Source organism: Uloborus diversus, unplaced genomic scaffold (genome assembly GCF_026930045.1).
Source record: "Uloborus diversus isolate 005 unplaced genomic scaffold, Udiv.v.3.1 scaffold_11, whole genome shotgun sequence".
Classification (NCBI taxonomy): Eukaryota; Metazoa; Arthropoda; class Arachnida; order Araneae; family Uloboridae; genus Uloborus; species Uloborus diversus.
This window is the reverse complement of record NW_026557765.1, coordinates 4,570,744-4,588,333: the sequence shown is the minus strand read 5'-3', so window position 1 is coordinate 4,588,333 and position 17,590 is coordinate 4,570,744. Positions and strand designations below refer to the sequence as shown.

The 17,590-nt window shown below is 36.1% G+C and overlaps 1 protein-coding gene across 1 annotated transcript in view; it reads right to left on the bottom strand.

The window, feature by feature from the left end:
• The window catches only part of LOC129232166 (UDP-N-acetylhexosamine pyrophosphorylase-like), a 105,423-nt gene that overhangs the window by 18,864 nt on the left and 68,969 nt on the right, over window positions 1-17,590 (bottom strand). Inside the window, exon 3 of the mRNA XM_054866406.1 lies at window positions 5,164-5,465. Coding sequence (XP_054722381.1) covers window positions 5,164-5,465 — 302 coding nt within the window. The remainder of the gene's footprint in view (window positions 1-5,163; window positions 5,466-17,590) is intronic.

Below are 17,590 nucleotides of genomic sequence, written 5' to 3'. Positions count from 1 at the left end.
CGGAGACAAGCAAGATTTTCCATTTCAAAAAGGGTTTTCCATTTATTTTGCAACTAGTTGCATCGCCCAGCTTTGCACGGTCTATCTCAAAAATAAAAGTTATGTCATGTGACGCATGTTCTACAAACCAGGCTTCAATTAGAGAAGAAAAAAAATACTGTTAAAATAATCACTTTTTTAAAGAAAGAAAACGGCAAATGAAAAATTCCCGAATAAATTATACGCAGCTCTCCCGATTATCTTATGCTGGCAGTACAAAAAAAGATAAATCGCCAAATAATAATCAAAATTCGAAGGGATTGAAAAAATTGCAGGGATGTTTTTCGCGGGCTTTCGAATGGCGGTAAATTTGAACTGATTGCCATTTTCGGGCCATAAAATTAAAATTCGAACGGTTCGGTACTATTCTGGAGTTTGAAAACCTTTCTGCGTTCCTTCTCGGGTGCCCAAGTACCTCTCTGCCAAATTTGGTCGAGATCCGACGTAAGTTGTGGATTTGTATAGGGAACACACATTCTATTTTATTTATATAGATAAAGAATAGCACTAAAGAGCAAAGTTGAATTTTCTTGGTCTTTTAGAGGAAATTAGGGGATTATAAACAAAACGAACTTGATTCACAAATCAAAACTAAAGTGGTACATCCTGCACATACCGTTTTTTGCAGACTTCCTTTACCTAAGGCAAACCCCCCCCCCCCACCTCTCTCTTTTTTGTGTTAGCAGTTTTTTACGTCATGTCTTTGGCTGATGAGAATGAGAAAATTATGGCCTTTCCAGACTTTTATACATTACCTTAATTTTCCAGAACTTAAGGAATAGAAAATAAGTGCTCAAGTTCAAGGACTTCCAAGGTTTTTCCATACCTTGTTTAAAAAAATAAATTAAAAATAATAACTTGAATTTTGACATCTTGAATTCAAATTATGTTTTTTGCAATCACAAGTGTGTGTATGTAGGCGTGTGTGGTTTTGTGAGGGGAATATGTGTGCTTGTTTGTAGGGGGTATGTGTATGTGTGTGTGTGTGTAGGCATATGTGTTTGTGTCTGTGTGAGGCATGAATGTGTTGGTAGTTGTGTTTATGTGTGTATGTTTTTTTTGTGTGTGTATGTGTAGGTGTCTATATGTATGCGTGTGTGTATGTGTGTGTAGGTGTATGTGTGTGTGTAGTTGTGTAAGTATGCACGTGCGTAGGATATGGATGTAACCTGGAGACGGCTTTCGCTATGGGAGCAGCATCGTGAGGAGCCGGTCGACGGTGATGGTGCGGAGGGTGGCAGTGGGAAAATAAAATGATAGCACGGAAAATAAAATGATAGCACGCCCAAAAACAGTCAAGTGTGAACAATAAGCAATCGTGATTGCTCAAAAAAAAAAAAAAAAAAAAACTGTTCATTCACTTGTATCCCTTTTATATCCTAACTTGTAACCTATATCGACGTTTGTATTGTAGTTCCAAGAATCATACCACAGTCTCATGTCGGAAACAAGGAAATTACGAATTGAATGGTCATCTAGCAAGAAATATATCATAGCCCTTAGTTTTGCAAATCAGAGAGGATCTCGCACCCTAATCCCACAATGAAGTATCATACTCAAACTCGAGTCTCGCCGTCGAACATATTCGAGAAACCATGTTTAAGTCTTGTTCTTAGACTCATATTTGATTTCTGACGTTGAGAATGAATAATCATTTTTGCACACTGTTAGAATCAAGAATCAAATTCGTATTCAAATTTCCAAATCAAGAATCGTATTTGTATCTTAATCACGATCGTTACTTGTATCATAATTTTAACTATATCAAGAACGATATTTCTAACTAAGTTTTTTAGAACAGAGCAGGATCTTCTCAACGTAGAAATTAAGATTTAAAATATTATTTCGAAACCCTGAAACTTTACTACAATTAAGAACCACATTTTCACCTCGATGTTACAATCAGAAAGATCCCCCCATCTCGAGTAAGCCAAAAAATATATTGTCAAAACAGTTTTCTAAATTTGTCGACTCATCAATCATGTATTTCGTATTTTATTCATATTTGAAGTGCCACTTATCGTATTTTATTTTTAGTCTTCTGAAGTTTGGTGGGTTTTTAAAAACAAGTCGCCAATAAGCTGGTTTGGTATTTTAAAAATAAACGATAATTATTGTTCCACGAAATTTCATGACGTTGCATTAATAATAATCGCTTGGAACTAGTTTGCCCCGTATCCGTTTCTTCTCAGCGTGGAACCGTCATTTTATTTTCTGGAGCAAAGCTAATCGCCATTTTCATGAGCCTTCGTATTAGAGCTTTGTAGATCTAGCTTACCCACATTTTTAGTACCTTTTAATAACAATTATGCACATTCGAATCCTTTCACACTTTCAAACAAATTCTAAAAGTTAACTGGAGAAATAATTTCTAAACTGGAAATAATTTTTAATTTCACACTCCCAAATTGTATGGAAAATACCGATTAAAGCGCGAACTTGACAGCGACAAGAGGGCAAAGATTCAAAGTTACACTTCCTTACAAGAATTATTACTAAAAAACATTCGACGACTCAATAGTAACTTATAATAAATTTGATAAACCTATTCTATGAGAAAAGTGACGTTGTGGTTAAGATCAAATTACTTCCGGGCGTCCAAATTTGTCAATTCGAAACATAACAGCAATAGGACGGCAGAAACGTAATTGTACTTTTTTTTTTTTTTGCACAGGTCAGGACCAGGGTTGTCAGATTTAAGTACAGTAAATACGGGACAGGCTTCTAAGAGTGAAAGAGGGGGGGGGGGGGTATTTTTGTGGTTGAGGGCAATTACTGGTTATGGTGTAGTTTTAAAGGGTGATAAACAATCATGTTTCAATACCTTTCGAAAGATTCCTCTCAGTATGTTTATTTGTAAGTACACTTTTGGAATAACTTTAACTCAAAGAATATATCAAGCAATAGAACGAAGTTCAGTATACAGATTGACGTTGATAGGAACAGGTGCTAATTAGCTTAGTCACATTTTTCATTTTACTTATTTTTTTTACCTTAAAATACTGTCTCGTACTATAAAATACTGTTATTAGCTAGAGTACGGGACCTAAGCCGTCCCGTATGGAAGTTCCCCGGGACGCGGGATGATTTTTCAAAATACGGGACTGTCCCTTGAAATCCGGAACGTGTGGCAACCCTGGTCAGGACTTGATTTGCATGGGGTAGTCGCGGGAAATCAGCTCCTGTACACCTTTTCGTACTTTAATAAATTTTTTCCCTACGCGTTAAATTGGATAAACTCATTCCTTCAAATTATCAAAGTTTTCAAACATATCATTTCAAACTTGTCAGCGATTGGAGGGCACAAACTGCACTACACTCCACACTGTCGAAACTGCTGGTTGCATATGTGGCACCATTTAGGGTTAAATGTTGCAGCACCTCAGGCCAGGGGCGGCAAATAGGGGGGTCGAGAGAGGGCGGTCGCACTCCAAAAATTTTTCGAGAGGAATAATAAAAAATGAGGATATTCAATTCACGAAAATCGCAAATCAATGTTCAAGAAAAACAATCTTGCTGATAATGGTTGATGAAACTCGACACATTTTCAGGAGTAAGGGTTTTCCGTTTTTTAAATTATTAGAAATTCATCAATTTTTACTGGCCTTTTCAGAACAGAACAATTTGAAGAATCATGGTTAATTTTATCTAAAGACGTAATTTCCTCATATAGGCTAAATCTCTCGTTCTTGTGTGCTCTGTGTAACGACGGTTATGAAAGGCACGTGGAATGGTGTGACTGCATGGTTTTCACAAGACAATGCCTTTGTATTTTAAATTGATTGTTACGCTCATATTTTAAGTGTGTCTATTTAATCAGTGTTCATCTCTTTCTTCTGTTAGAAACACATTTCAGTCGCTCAATGCATAGTGTGCTTTCATAGATACTCTTTAAAAATACACACTATTTTCGAAAAAAAAAAATATCTCACACCAACAAATCCTTTTTCTGGGGGCTCCTTAACTATGCAATCTCCCCCAATCCCCATATCATGATTACTTGCTGTTACCCAATATGTGTTTTGTTCCATACTAAGGTAATTCATGTTTAAAAACTTGACCCCCCCGAATAAAATGCTGAAATGCCGTCCCTGCCTCAGGCACCTCCATAAATGTGCCAATTAACACCTTATGGCTCCTCTGTGACCCTTAGAAGTACCATTTGATTCCGTACGGCACTCTGTGGCACCTCTAAGGGTGCCATTTAGCCCCCTCTAGTACATTTAAGTTTGCCTGAGAGAGCTACGTAGCACCCTTAAGGGGGTGCCACAACTTTCCATCTTTATAGGTGCCATATGCAACCCGCAGTTTTAACAGTGCAAGCTCCTCCGTTCCTATCACTACACGCGGTTTAACGGAGAATGGGCCTCTGAAGGGAACCAGACAAGGATCCGGGGGAAGATCATGGGAATCTTGAGGGTCCTCACTTAAGCAGCCTAATATAGTCAAAAGCTGTTTTGGGGACTTACACGTCGAAAACTTAGCTGCAAACCCTCTATTTTAGTCCGAAAATTGCCCTTTTAATCCACCTTTCCGATTATGACCCCTACAAAACCAGAAGCTAGATCCGCACTTGAAGACAACTCTTTTTTCATTCAAACCAGGAGCCCACCCACCCTTGATTCAGCACCCCCAGTGGTATTGATTTGATATGGTAACTTGGAGGACTTAGAGACCACGACATTAGCGTGCATCAGTGGTGCCCAACCTACGGCCAGCGGGCCATATGTGGCCCGCGAAGCTTATCCATGTGTCCCGTTGTTATGTTCAACGTTACGAATCGAAAACTATGTTCTGGAAAACTTTCAAAACAACTGATCATTCTTCATTTGGTATTAAGAATGATTGCTAATAATTTGGATTCAAATGATCATATTGGTTATAATCATGTAGTAATGATGACAACGATCCTTGGTTTGGAATTTTCCTGCTTTTTCCGATTTTCCTCGTGTTATATAAGAAAAAAAAATCAAATATATTTAAATTTTATACGTGGAACACGAGATATATTTTAATATGAGATGCGGCCATCGGATAAAGAAAGCTTCAACACCACTGACGTACACAGATGATCTTCTACCAGCAGGCAAAGTGACACTTCCTAATCATTGAAAAAGCACTCACCAGCTTCTCGGTACGTTCTAAGTTGTTCCGACGTGCACCTGGACACCCCCTCATGCAGTTCCTCCGGTATCGGTTCTAGGAGCATGTCCAGCTTCTGATTGTTGTTCTCTCGGTTGGCCACCGTCTCCTTGAAGGCCGTGGCCAGGTCGGCAAAATCGATGGCCTGGATGTCGGCCACCAGATTGGCCCTCTGCTCGCAGTTCAGCCGAGGCCAGAACTTGAGGACATGGTCCTGGCCATAGGCAGCCAGCTGTTTCCGGAGGTCTTCGACGTCAGCCGAAGGCATCTTCCTGCACGAAGTCCTGAAGAGAGAAGAAAATATGTATTTCTAAGTGTAGAATATATATATATATATATATATATATATATATATATATATATATATATATATATATATATATATATATATATATATATATATATATATTTTAATCTAAAGACCATTACTATAAGTTTGGTTTGCACTAAAAAGTATGAAATAAATTTATTATTCTTAATTGAAACACGAAAAAATTGCAGTTGATCCTAATAGGTCAATTCTAAAGCAGCTAATAATATTTTAGTTAAAAATTTGAAGAAATTTAGGGGAAATAGTAAAAGCTAAAAATTTTTTAATTTTTACTGCTCTAAGCATTCAATGCTAATGTGGGCAAAACATGAATGCAATTAATGTAGACGTTTGTCTGTAATAAGGATGGCATTAAAATGCTGATAGATCAACTCTTAGTTACAGCAGCTTATACACAGGCGCCCGATGAGAGGTCACTGTGACCTTTCAAAAATTTTCCTTGTTATGCAAATTTTGCCTGACGATTCGGCAAATCTGGGCACATAATTGCAGTATTTAAATGCCCGAATGCCCCTCTTCATATGTACACTGCTCAAATCAAAGGCATAAAATAGAGTATACAAGTGTATTGAGATGCAATACAGCAAAAAAGAAGCAGAAAACTTTTGACTGGGAACTTTACTCCACCAGAGCAGTGAAACGAACATGAAATTGCCTCTCCAACATCGTCTGCTATGGTTATTTGTGTTTGCCCGGATTCCAGCCCCCCGATAAAACGTCAAGCCATGGAATCCGGTAAATTACGGAGTCGTGGCATTTTCCAATCATAAAAAAAAGAAAAGAAATATCGCAAAAAGTAAAAGCTGCTCACTAAAAACGCCAATCAACACGGAACTAATAGCGTTTTCGTACGAAAAAATTGGGAACATTTATGACGTTTGACAGAAACAATTTCGTAAATTCAAACATTGTGTTGACTTTTGAAAATCTCAAAATACTTTCTATAAATGAATTCAACAATTCAAAATTATTTATGATAAAACTAAATGATTAATGATTTAAAATGTTTTAGACTCAGATATAAATAGAATAAAAAAACAACACAAATAAAACAAAAATTGTCAAGAAAATCTGCGTTTTCTTAACAACTTCGAGGCTTTATTTAAGTCGATTTTCCATTTCCTCTTTTTTAATTATTTTAAAAACCATTGAAAGTAATAGAAGTTAACGTTTTTACATAATATTGATCGATGAATATTTCTCCTACTCAAAAATATGTGCAACGATATCAATACAGAATATGTTATATCGATAAACAAATGAATTAAAACCATGAATGAACTTACATTGTATAAACTACGAAACGCGGAAACGCCAACGAAACAACTGCCTGCTTCAACCAGTCTTCGAGACTCCTCCAAGTTTTCAAAAGAAGTCGACAGGCGAAATCGCTAACTTTTATGTATCGTGTACACGCCTTTTATAATTGCAATGCAGCAAATGTTCCAACGGGTTTGCCGACCTTGCGTTTGAAGGAAAACAGAACCAGACTTCAAATTTAAAAAAATAAAATCACTTTCATGATTTTATTACTTAACTGTCTGATGCTAAAAAAGGGGTCGAGAGATTAATCATTATTTCGATGTTTAATTTTAAGAATTTTGCGAGCATTGAATAGGGCCCGATTAACATTTGAAGTTGGGGGAAGATCATTCTCAATTTGGGACCTAAGGGCCATTTATTAATTACGTAAGGGTTAAAAATCGTGCGGTCAAGTGGTTTGGCAGGGATCATATTTTATTTGCGCCTGTGAGGTAAAAATTGTATTAGGATGAGCTGTTTTTTACTTGTTTTACAAAGAATGAATAGTGTACGATATAATAAAAGGATTGCACTATGTATGGCCTATTCAATTTTTAATAAGTAACGCATCAGATACAAAAAAAAAAAAAAAAAATGTCGAAAAAACATTCAGTCTAGATTCCAACTTTTTAGCAAATGCAATTTCTTTACACAAAAATATTTTCAACATTAGTAAATTTAATAATGATTCCAGTGATGTAAAATTAGTTACTTCATTATTTTGAAAAACGAAATGGAATCTTATGACAGAATTGGGGGAGGTGTTTGAAAAATCTTACGTATCCTTACATGGGGGTTGGGGGGGTCAAAAACTGCCAAAATCATCCTTACGTAATTAATGAATGGACCCCTACCATTTTTTGTGCGTAGATTTTTTTCTTCTAAAAAATTTATGCAGATTTGACATTTGACACCCTCCGAGACCCCCGCACCTACCAAATGCTTGTTTCATCGGTTTTAAATGCTCAGATATATCTGACCAAGCGGGTACCTGAGGAACTTTATAATAAAAACATTTTTAAAACATTGATTATTAGTTACAATTTTGAAAATTTTACGTACAAAATGAAGTTATCACGGTTATTTTGCATTTGTCATACATAATGTTATTATATTTTGACATACCACGCATTTTAAGATGCAAGACATATGGTTACAATAGGATAAAAACCACAATTTTTAAAAAAATTTCTTTTATCAATATCAAAATTTGATAATTTTTTCAGGAAAAAGTTAACAAATAAAAATAAGTGGTGGAAAAAAAAGACTAAACACCGTGAACAACATACAGTAAAACCTGTCTACAGCGATACTGTTGGGACCTAAAAAAAATATTGTAATATACAGGTTATCGTTGTAGAGAGTTTGATTATTCATGCTGACATTTTGCTCTGGCCAAAAAAAAAAAATTGTTATAGACAGGTTATCGTTATAAACAGTATCGGTATACACAGGTTTCACTGTATATTTCTTTTGGGAGATACATAAAAATAGAATGGAGTTGGTTACTGGAAAAAGTGAGAAAATGCAATGAGAACAGGGTTCGTGATTTCTTTCACTTTAAAAAAAATAATTAAAAAAGTTGGATTTTTTAAACTTTAAAATTTTTTTTTTTAATCTTCAAAAATTTGTAGATATTAATTACTTTACATTTATAAGCATACATATTTCACACAATAGATGAATCTATTCAGCTTACTTTTAAAATTAGGATAAGTTCTTTAACTATTCAAAACATTTTCAAGATTTATAAATACGTTATAACGCTTAGATAATATGTAGTTTTGTTTTACAAGTATGCTTTACTTGAAGATAAGGTTTTCATCATTTCATGGGAGCTTTTAGTGTAAAATAATAAGTTGAACAATTACTTTTCTTCACTATATTAGTCACTATAAAGTGAAAACAGAACCCAACCTTAAGCGAAAACCAGAATCAAACGGTCAAGCAAATGTGGCGACTATAAATGAAGATCATCTGTTTGCATCTTCAAGTACAACATCTAACAACAAGTTGGGATGGAGGGAGTAAATGAAGTTAATTGGAAATGCAAAAGAACTTACATCAGCAAAGTGAAAACAGAACCCAAACTTAAGCGAAAACCAGAATCAAACGGTCAAGCAAATGTGGTGACTATAAATGAAGATCATCAGTTTGCATCTTCAAGTATAACATCTAACAACAAATTGGGATGGAGGGAGTAAATGAAGTTAATTGAAATGCAAAAGAACTACATCAGCAAAATGAAAACAGAACCCCCAATGAAGATCATCTATTTGCATCTTCAAGTATAACATCTAACAACAAATTGGGATGGAGGGAGTAAACGAAGTTAATTGAAATGCAAAAGAACTACATCAGCAAAGTGAAAACAGAACCCAACCTTAAGCGAAAACCAGTATCAAACGGTCCAGAAAGTATGGTGACTATAAATATAAAGCTCGTTTATTTACATTTTCCAATATAACATCTAACAACTAATTGGGATGGAGGGAGAAAATGAAGTAATTGAAATGCAAAAGAACTTACATCAGCAAAGTGAAAACAGAACAAAACCTTAAGCGAAAACCAGTATCGAACGGTCTAGCACATGCGGTGACTATAAATGAAGTTCATCTATTAGCAGATTTTAATCATCCGCGAGAGACTCAAGGTTTATCTTGAATAAATAAGCTTAAAGCAAAATTTATAACATCGTATCCGGAGAGTGTGAAACGATTTGTTCGTCTGGGAGAAATGCCTTCAGCGAGCTTTTTTCGGATCCTTTCATTTACAAAAGATTTAAGAATTTATCTCACAGCAAATCTTGAGGCGAAAACTAGAAGACAAGAAAGTTCCAAAACAACTTTCGTTTTGACAAAGTGGGATAGATAACACGCAGAGGATATATTTTTAAATCTCTGAAAATGATAACGGTTCAGCTTGCACTTAAATTTGCAATTTCAGAGAAGTTACACCAGAATGTTTTATATTCAGGAGCCAGTCAAGGAATTTTTGTTAGCTTAAAGCATTAACTTGGCGAATAAAATGCTTGTGTGTAGAATAGGAGTACATTGACGACATAATGAATTTATTGCTATTGGAAACAAACGACTTTAAAGTAGGCAATATTCTGCAACTGTATAGTAACGTGCCAATCCTACTACTTGCCGCAATGTTTGGTCAAAGTAACATGGAAACAACTTATTTGTCGATATCACACAGTACAGTCGGACCTTCATATATCGAAGTAGCAAATTGCCGGAAAAAAATTCGATATATAGAAATTTCGATATATAGAAACGATCTTATTTTATCCTAAAAATCTCCTAAAACATTAAAATTAAAGCTAATTTTCGTGTATGAAACCTAATTTCTAATTGATACGAGCATCGGATAAAATGAAAGTTAATAATAACAAAAATAACAAATTACATATTTTTGCGCCTTTATACATCTTCATTCTTCGGCAATTCAACTTGATCCGCAACATTAGGGGATTTTCGTTTTGAGAATGTAATCGAGAGAAAAGTAAAAAATCAATCTACTTAACTTGAATGATTTTATCTGCAGTTAAAACGACTAGGAATGATAATCAACAGACAAAAGGGATAATTTGAAACTGATTTGACAATGTTACTGGTTACAACTAAGATATTTGAAATAAACTTGAGGAAATTTAAGAACTCCAGAACGAAACAACGACCTTTCTACACACCCCTCAACCCCAGATTCCTTGTGAGTTTCGTAGCAACCTTTAGTGAACATCATTTTCTCCCCTAACCTCCATTTTTCATGAGACAAGCAGTCTAAAGTGGAAAAAAAATCTACTAATGTCTCGAAAAAAAATCGATATATAAAGATTTTTTCGATATATAGAAACAATTTTTCTATGTAATGAACATAGAAATTTGCTCAAATTTCAATAGATGGAAAATTTCGGTGCGTGGAAGTTCGATATATGGAGGTTCGATTGTATTTTGTCTCTAAGTTATTTAAACAAGCCATTGAACAAAATTAAATATCCATTGAAATGTAAAATCATTCGTCAAGTTAAACCGTAAAAAACCATTAAAACTTTAATGAAAACAAAATAATTTGTTAAGAAAAAAAAAACGAGCCATTAAATAAGATTGATAATTCCATTAAAATGTAAAAAAAATAAATTGCTACTAAATATAGCAATATTAAAAGCTGCATTAAAAGGAAGCTAAATAGTCCAACAAAACTAACTTTCAAGCCATTCAAAACATTAAACGTTTAGTGAAATGCAAAACTAAAACATGAGGAGAAAACAGGGTGGCAACATTTTTTTTTTTTTTTCAGGCAGGCTAGAAAGTAAACAAGTCTTCAAGTACCGATAAACCCTTATTCTATACTCCATCGCTCTTACTCTCACTGAATAAAAATAATGTAATGCGAGAATTTGTACAGACTATTTTTCACGTGAAATAATGCATACGATACGTCTGTTCTACTATGACAGGTGCATTTAGAACTCATTTCGAACGTTAATAAACGAATCACATGTTTCAAAACTGCCTAAAAAATTTTAGCACAAATTTTGTCTATGAAAAATGAGAGAAAAATCAATAATAAATGCACGAAATAATAAATGCACGAAACTCCGTTGCAATCCATACCGTTACACACTGAAGAGTGAGAAACAAAACAGCAGAAGCTCAAGTAGTATTTGTGGTGAATTAATCCTAAATAACAAAAACGACAAATATTACTATCAAAAACAGAAAAAGACTTCAAGCGCATAATATTTATTCAAAAGCACGGAATGAATCCGAATCTGCAATTTAAACAAGGCGGCAGTGATTTTGCAATGTAGACGGGCACTGAATAAGGCTACGGCTCCGCGCCACAGAAAATCAGGAAACGAACCATCGCAAAGCAGGAACTGAACGACCTGAATGCTTTACGTCCCAAAAACATGAACATTTAATATAAATCATACATGTATATACAGAACTGCACTAAAGTGAGGGTGATTACACGAAATGAAACCATCTTCACAACGAGAAATAGTGATAAATTGAAGCTGAGACCTCTAATAAATAGGTCCCAGTTGAAAAGTGGTAAGATGAATTATTAAATTCGGTACACAAAATGCCCCATGATTACATTTGTAGCGCTAAAAATGTTAATATGGCTACATAACAGGTATTCCAGAGTTTAATTATTAATTATAGAAATACAAGTTACGATTTACAATGAAGAAAAACTATAAAAAACAAACTATGAAAAAGGGAGGGCAATGGGGCGGTCGTCCCTTCCTTGAGCGAGATGCAGGAACTTTCTTCAAATATATTCGATATTTAAGTTTCCAAAAACAATATTTTACATAATCTTCGATGGTGGAAGGATAAAGGGAGCTCTTCCTCGCAATTCTTCCGGAATTGAAGGCGAAAACGCAATCGTAGCAGCCCATCTCTTATTACTCTGGGGATATGGACCGGAACTTTCTAGAGGATTTTTTTCGAAACTGAAGTTCCAAATCCTCAATTTTAGATACTGTAGGATACCTTTGATAGATTCGGCACCCCTCCGAAAATTTTTAGAAACTGAAGTTTCAAAGAGTAAACAGTAAAAAAATCGCCCTCTCCTTGAACATTTCTAGATCCGCCCTCTGGTATGAATCTAATGAAATGATGCACAGGCGTTGACATAGTGCGGCGGAGGGGGGGGGGGGGATCTCGCCTCAGGAACTAAAGATTTTCCTTTTTTTTTTTTTTTTGACTACAGTTAAGGACGAAGACTAACCATATCCCTCCTCCGAAGTTTTTTGCTGGCTAAGCCACTGATATGACACACTAATGTAAAAGCCAAAACACATTTATTTGAGAATTAAAAATCATAAAATGTATACATTTTACTTTAGGTAAAAATGAGAACCCAAAATTATGAAAAAGAATTCAATAGGTATCAATCGAAAAAGCATATTGAAACACTGTTGTGGACGCATAAAATATTTGACCTCACCTCCCCGTTATCGAAATATGAGGTCTTAAAGAAATTTTGAGAAAAGTAGCCAAATTTACAGAGTAGGGGAGATATGGAAGGCAAGGCGATTCAACCGTCTGCATGTGGCGGGACATCTGCAAACGTGTGAAAGATGGGCTCCATTTTTCTTCAAAACTTGCTTAATTTTGGCGACTTTTCTTAAAATTTCGGAAGATTTTAAGACTTCTTATTTCGATAACGGGTAGGTAAGGGCAAATAACTTATGCTTCAAAAAACATATTTTACTATGCGCTTTTAAACGATTCATATTTCGATTCTTTTCAGCATTAGACGCTTGTAGTATTTCCTCGTCAGGGGCCATTCATTAATTACGTATGATTTTGGCAATTTTTGACCCCCCCCCCCCCCCCGTCTATGTTAGGGTAAATAAGATTTTTAAAGCCCCTTCCCTCCTCTTCTTACGTAAGATTCTATTTCGTTTTTCAAAATACTAAAATAACGAATCTTACATCACTGGAATCTTTATTAAATTCACTATCGTTCAGTTAAACATTTTTGTGCAAAGAAATATTTACTAAAAAGTTGGAATCTAGACTGAATATTTTTTCGACATTTGATGCGTTTTGTATATGATGCGATAGTAATAAAAAACGAGCTGATGTGTGCATAACATGAATTCCTTTTACTCCAATTTAATGTAACTTCCCCATTATTGGCATTTTTAATGTGATTCAATAGTTTACTCTCTAAATATCACCAACAGTGGCCAAATTGAAACCAGATTTAAAGAAAAAATATAAAAAATCGCCAAATTTGTCGCCAAGTTGGCTACAAAACTTGGCAACCAAAAGACTGGTGATATATCGCCAAGTGTCCGACAAATTATAACACCACTTGAGTTTCACATCGAAGTTAACGATGATTTCCCCCCAAAAAGGGGCAAAAAACCCCTTAAGAGAATCCGAATGCAACCAAAAGGGAAGGTGCACAAATAGGCCCCACTAGGAGTCTACGTACCGAATTTCAACTTTCTAGGACATACCGTTTTTGAGTTATGCAAGATACATACACACATACATACGTACATACAGACGTCACGAGAAAATTCGTTGTGATTAACTCGGGGGTCGTCAAAATGGATATTTCGGGTGTCTGTAGGTTCCTAGGCATATATCCACGTGTGGTCGGGTCGAAAAAACTCAACATTCATTCGGGGATGAGAAAAATGGAAATTAAGGCCAATTTTTTGAGTGAACATTTTTTCGCGAATACAATATTTCCTTTTTTGTAAAAGGAAGTAATATAACATGCCATATATAGTGCGACTCTCTTATTATATTTTACACTATCATTCCGAGTAAAAAAAAACAGCTCTTCCCAACACGTTTTTTACCTTCCAGACTCAAATTAAACGTGATCACTGCCAAACCACTTGACCGCGCGATTTCTAATGTAAAATATCGACTTTGAGAATACTACGTAAGAATGGGCTTTACTCCCCCCCTTAAGATTCCCTCCCTCCCCCTCGAGTCCTTTATGTAATTAATGAACGGCCGCTTAGAAATTTTTCTTCAGTTTTATACCAATAGACACAATAACACTAATTAAAATATGTGAGTAAGGTAGTTAAAAACAGAGAAATTGTGAATCAAAATTACCCTGAATGACTGGAATACTCCCGTCTCAGAATTTGCATACGACAAACGTCAAGAATGCCGAAATGGAACGTAAACAAACAAGAAATCGAACTCGAAAGGTGTTCCAACTCGTTTGCTGGCGCCTCTTCCGAGTTGCTGGAAAACAAAACCAGAGTGACCCGTCTCGTTAAGGGCGACCGGTCACGCGTTGAGAAGCGACCTCACCCATCTCCCCGAAGCAGGAAATGGAGCACTAAACTCGGAACTGGAAAAGTTTTTTTACACGATCTTGATCATTCCCAACAGATTTTAATCGTTCGAAACAATGAAGAACTCACACACGAAACTTCGCTTAAACTGGAGATAATTTTGACGAAATAGCACCATACATTTCATAGAGATTCAGTTCAGTACGGACAAAGAATTGAACTTCCGACGTAATCTCTTGAACTGAAGCTTTGAAGATCGTTCTTAGATTAGCCCTAATCCTAGAAATGTTCAAACAATGTAAAGAACAACATCTTCACAATTCATTCATTCTTATAGGATTTGCGATGGTTGGGGTGACAGACTTGCATTCTGGCTCTGATAACAAGAAGTCTTAACCTTTAGAACGTTCACTTTTTTTTAGAGAAATAGGAAAACATTTTATATAGTAAAACCTGTGAAGTTGACCACCTTTATAAGTTGACCACCTGTCTAAATTGACCACTTTTATCATGCACGGAATTAGCCATTACCATATAAATCAACCTCTATAAGTTGACTACCTGTTAAAGTTGACCACTTAAATATTGCACCGCAAGTGGTCAACTTACACAGGTTTCTCTCTATTGCCACACGATCACATCGCAGTACGTTACCGGACGAAGCAAACCGCCTTTCTTCAGGCAAATGAAATCTTTTACTGCCTTATTCACCAGCCGACTCGAACCTCCGTCAGATACAGTGAAACCTGTGTAAGTTGACCACTTGCGGTGCACTACTTTAGTGGTCAACTTATAGAGGTTGAATTATATGATATAGATCTAATTCTGTGCCTGAAACTAGCGGTCAACTTAGACCAGGTGGTCAACTTACAAGGGTGGTCAACTTTACAGGTTTTACTGTATCTGAATCTCAAAATGAAGCGTTCTCATTGGTTGAATTAGACTTGAATCGGCAATTCGGATGCCTGCCGGGAGATTCGAACCGGCAGGTGAACAAGGAAGTTACTCCTTCGTCCATAAGAGTTCAAGCTATCACAGTCAAACTATAAGCACTATCAGTGGCGACGAATCGGGGAGGGGGGGGCAACCGTCCCTCACCCCCACTTTTATGGTTCATTTATTTACCTTATTTTCCAGCATTGGAACAAAAACTAGAAATTATTTTTAAACAAGCAGAAGTGTCAAAATTTTCAGACCATAATTTTTTTTTTTTACTTAGTATATCTGATTACGAAACACCATTTAGCACAACCAGTAACTTTTAGTTCATGTATTCATTGTTTCGATACGTTTTACTGAAACAAGCCGTACTTGTTTAACGAAATTATTACCAAGTGTTTGTGACATCTCAAAATACCCGGGGTAAATAATGTAAGTCGAATTCATGTCTAAGTGTTATTGTGTACATAATTCATCAAAATCTTAATAAAAACGTGAGTTAAGTCAAAACCAGCCCAAGCAAAATTTTGTCATTTTACTTCCTTTTACAAAACAGGAAGTATTGTATACGCGAAAAACTTTTCACTCAAAAATCGGCCTTAATTTCCATTTTGCTCACCCCCGAATGAATGTTGAGTTTATTTTTCATCCGCACCACACGCGGATATATGCCTAGGAAAGTAGACACCCGAAATATCCATTTTGACGTTCCCCGAGTTAATTACAATGAGTTTTCTCGTGACGTCTGTATGTACGTATGTATGTGCGTATGTGTGTATGTATCTCGCATAACTCAAAAACGGAATGTCCTAGAAAATTGAAATTTGGCACTTAGACTCCTAGTGGGGTCTAGTTGTGCACCTTCCTTTTTGGCTGCATTCGGATGCTCCAAAGGGGGTCTTTTTTTCCTTTTTGGGGGGAAATCCTTGTTAATTTCGATGTAAACTCAAGTGGTGTTACAATTTGGCGGATACTTGGCAATATATCGCCAGTCTTTTGGTCGCCAAGTCAAACTAGTCGGAAATTAGGAGCCCGTCTCGGAATCGGAGCTGTACAAATTTGACAAATTTTGTGGGGAAAGGTAGATCCGGCGATCAAACTGACAAGGGGCCCGCCTTGGCTCTCGGCGGCACTAGTCCCATATTAAACAAAATAACGTCAAAGAAAGTGTGTTTGTGGCTATCCCACGTCCACATAGCAACAACAACCTTAAAGTTTTGTACACAATTACACCGAGGGTTTACACATTAGAGCGTTTGAAATTTCGAATTAGTCTTCTTGTAATTATTACTTCCTTTTACAAAAAAGAAAGTATCGTATTCGCGAAAAAAATTTCGCTCAAAAATCGACCTTCATTTCCATTTTACTCACCCCCGAATGAATGTTGAGTTTTTTTTTTCGACTCGACCACACGTGGATAAATGCCTAAGAACGTATAGACACGCGAAATATCCATTTTGACGATTCCCGAGTTAATTACAACGAGTTTTCTCGTGACGTCTGTATGTACGTATGTGCGTATGTATCTCGCGTAACTCAAGAAAGGTGTGTCCTAGAAATTTGAAATTTGGTACGTAGACTCCTAGTGGGGTCTAGTTGTGCAACTCTTCTTTTGGTTGCATTCGGGTGTTTCTAAAGGGGTCTTTTGCCCCGTTTGGGGGGGGGGGGATCATTGTTAATTTCGATGTAAACTCAAGTGCTGTTATAATTTGGCGGACACTTGGCGATGTATCGCCAATCTTTTGGTCGCCAAGTTTTGTCGCCACCCTGGCGACAAATTTGACTTTTTTTTTCCTAATTTTTTAAATCTGGTTTCAATTTGGCCGCTGTTGGTGATATTTAGAGAGTAAACTATTGAATCACATTAAACTGCCAATAATGAGAAAATGACATGAAATTGAAGCAAAAGGAAGTCATGTGATGCACACATCAGCTCGTTTTCTTTCATTTTTTTTACTCCCACTAAAAGTCCTAGGCTTTTAGTAGTCGTCCCCCTCCCCTCTCCCCCCCCCCCCCACCGCCACCTTTCATTCCCAATC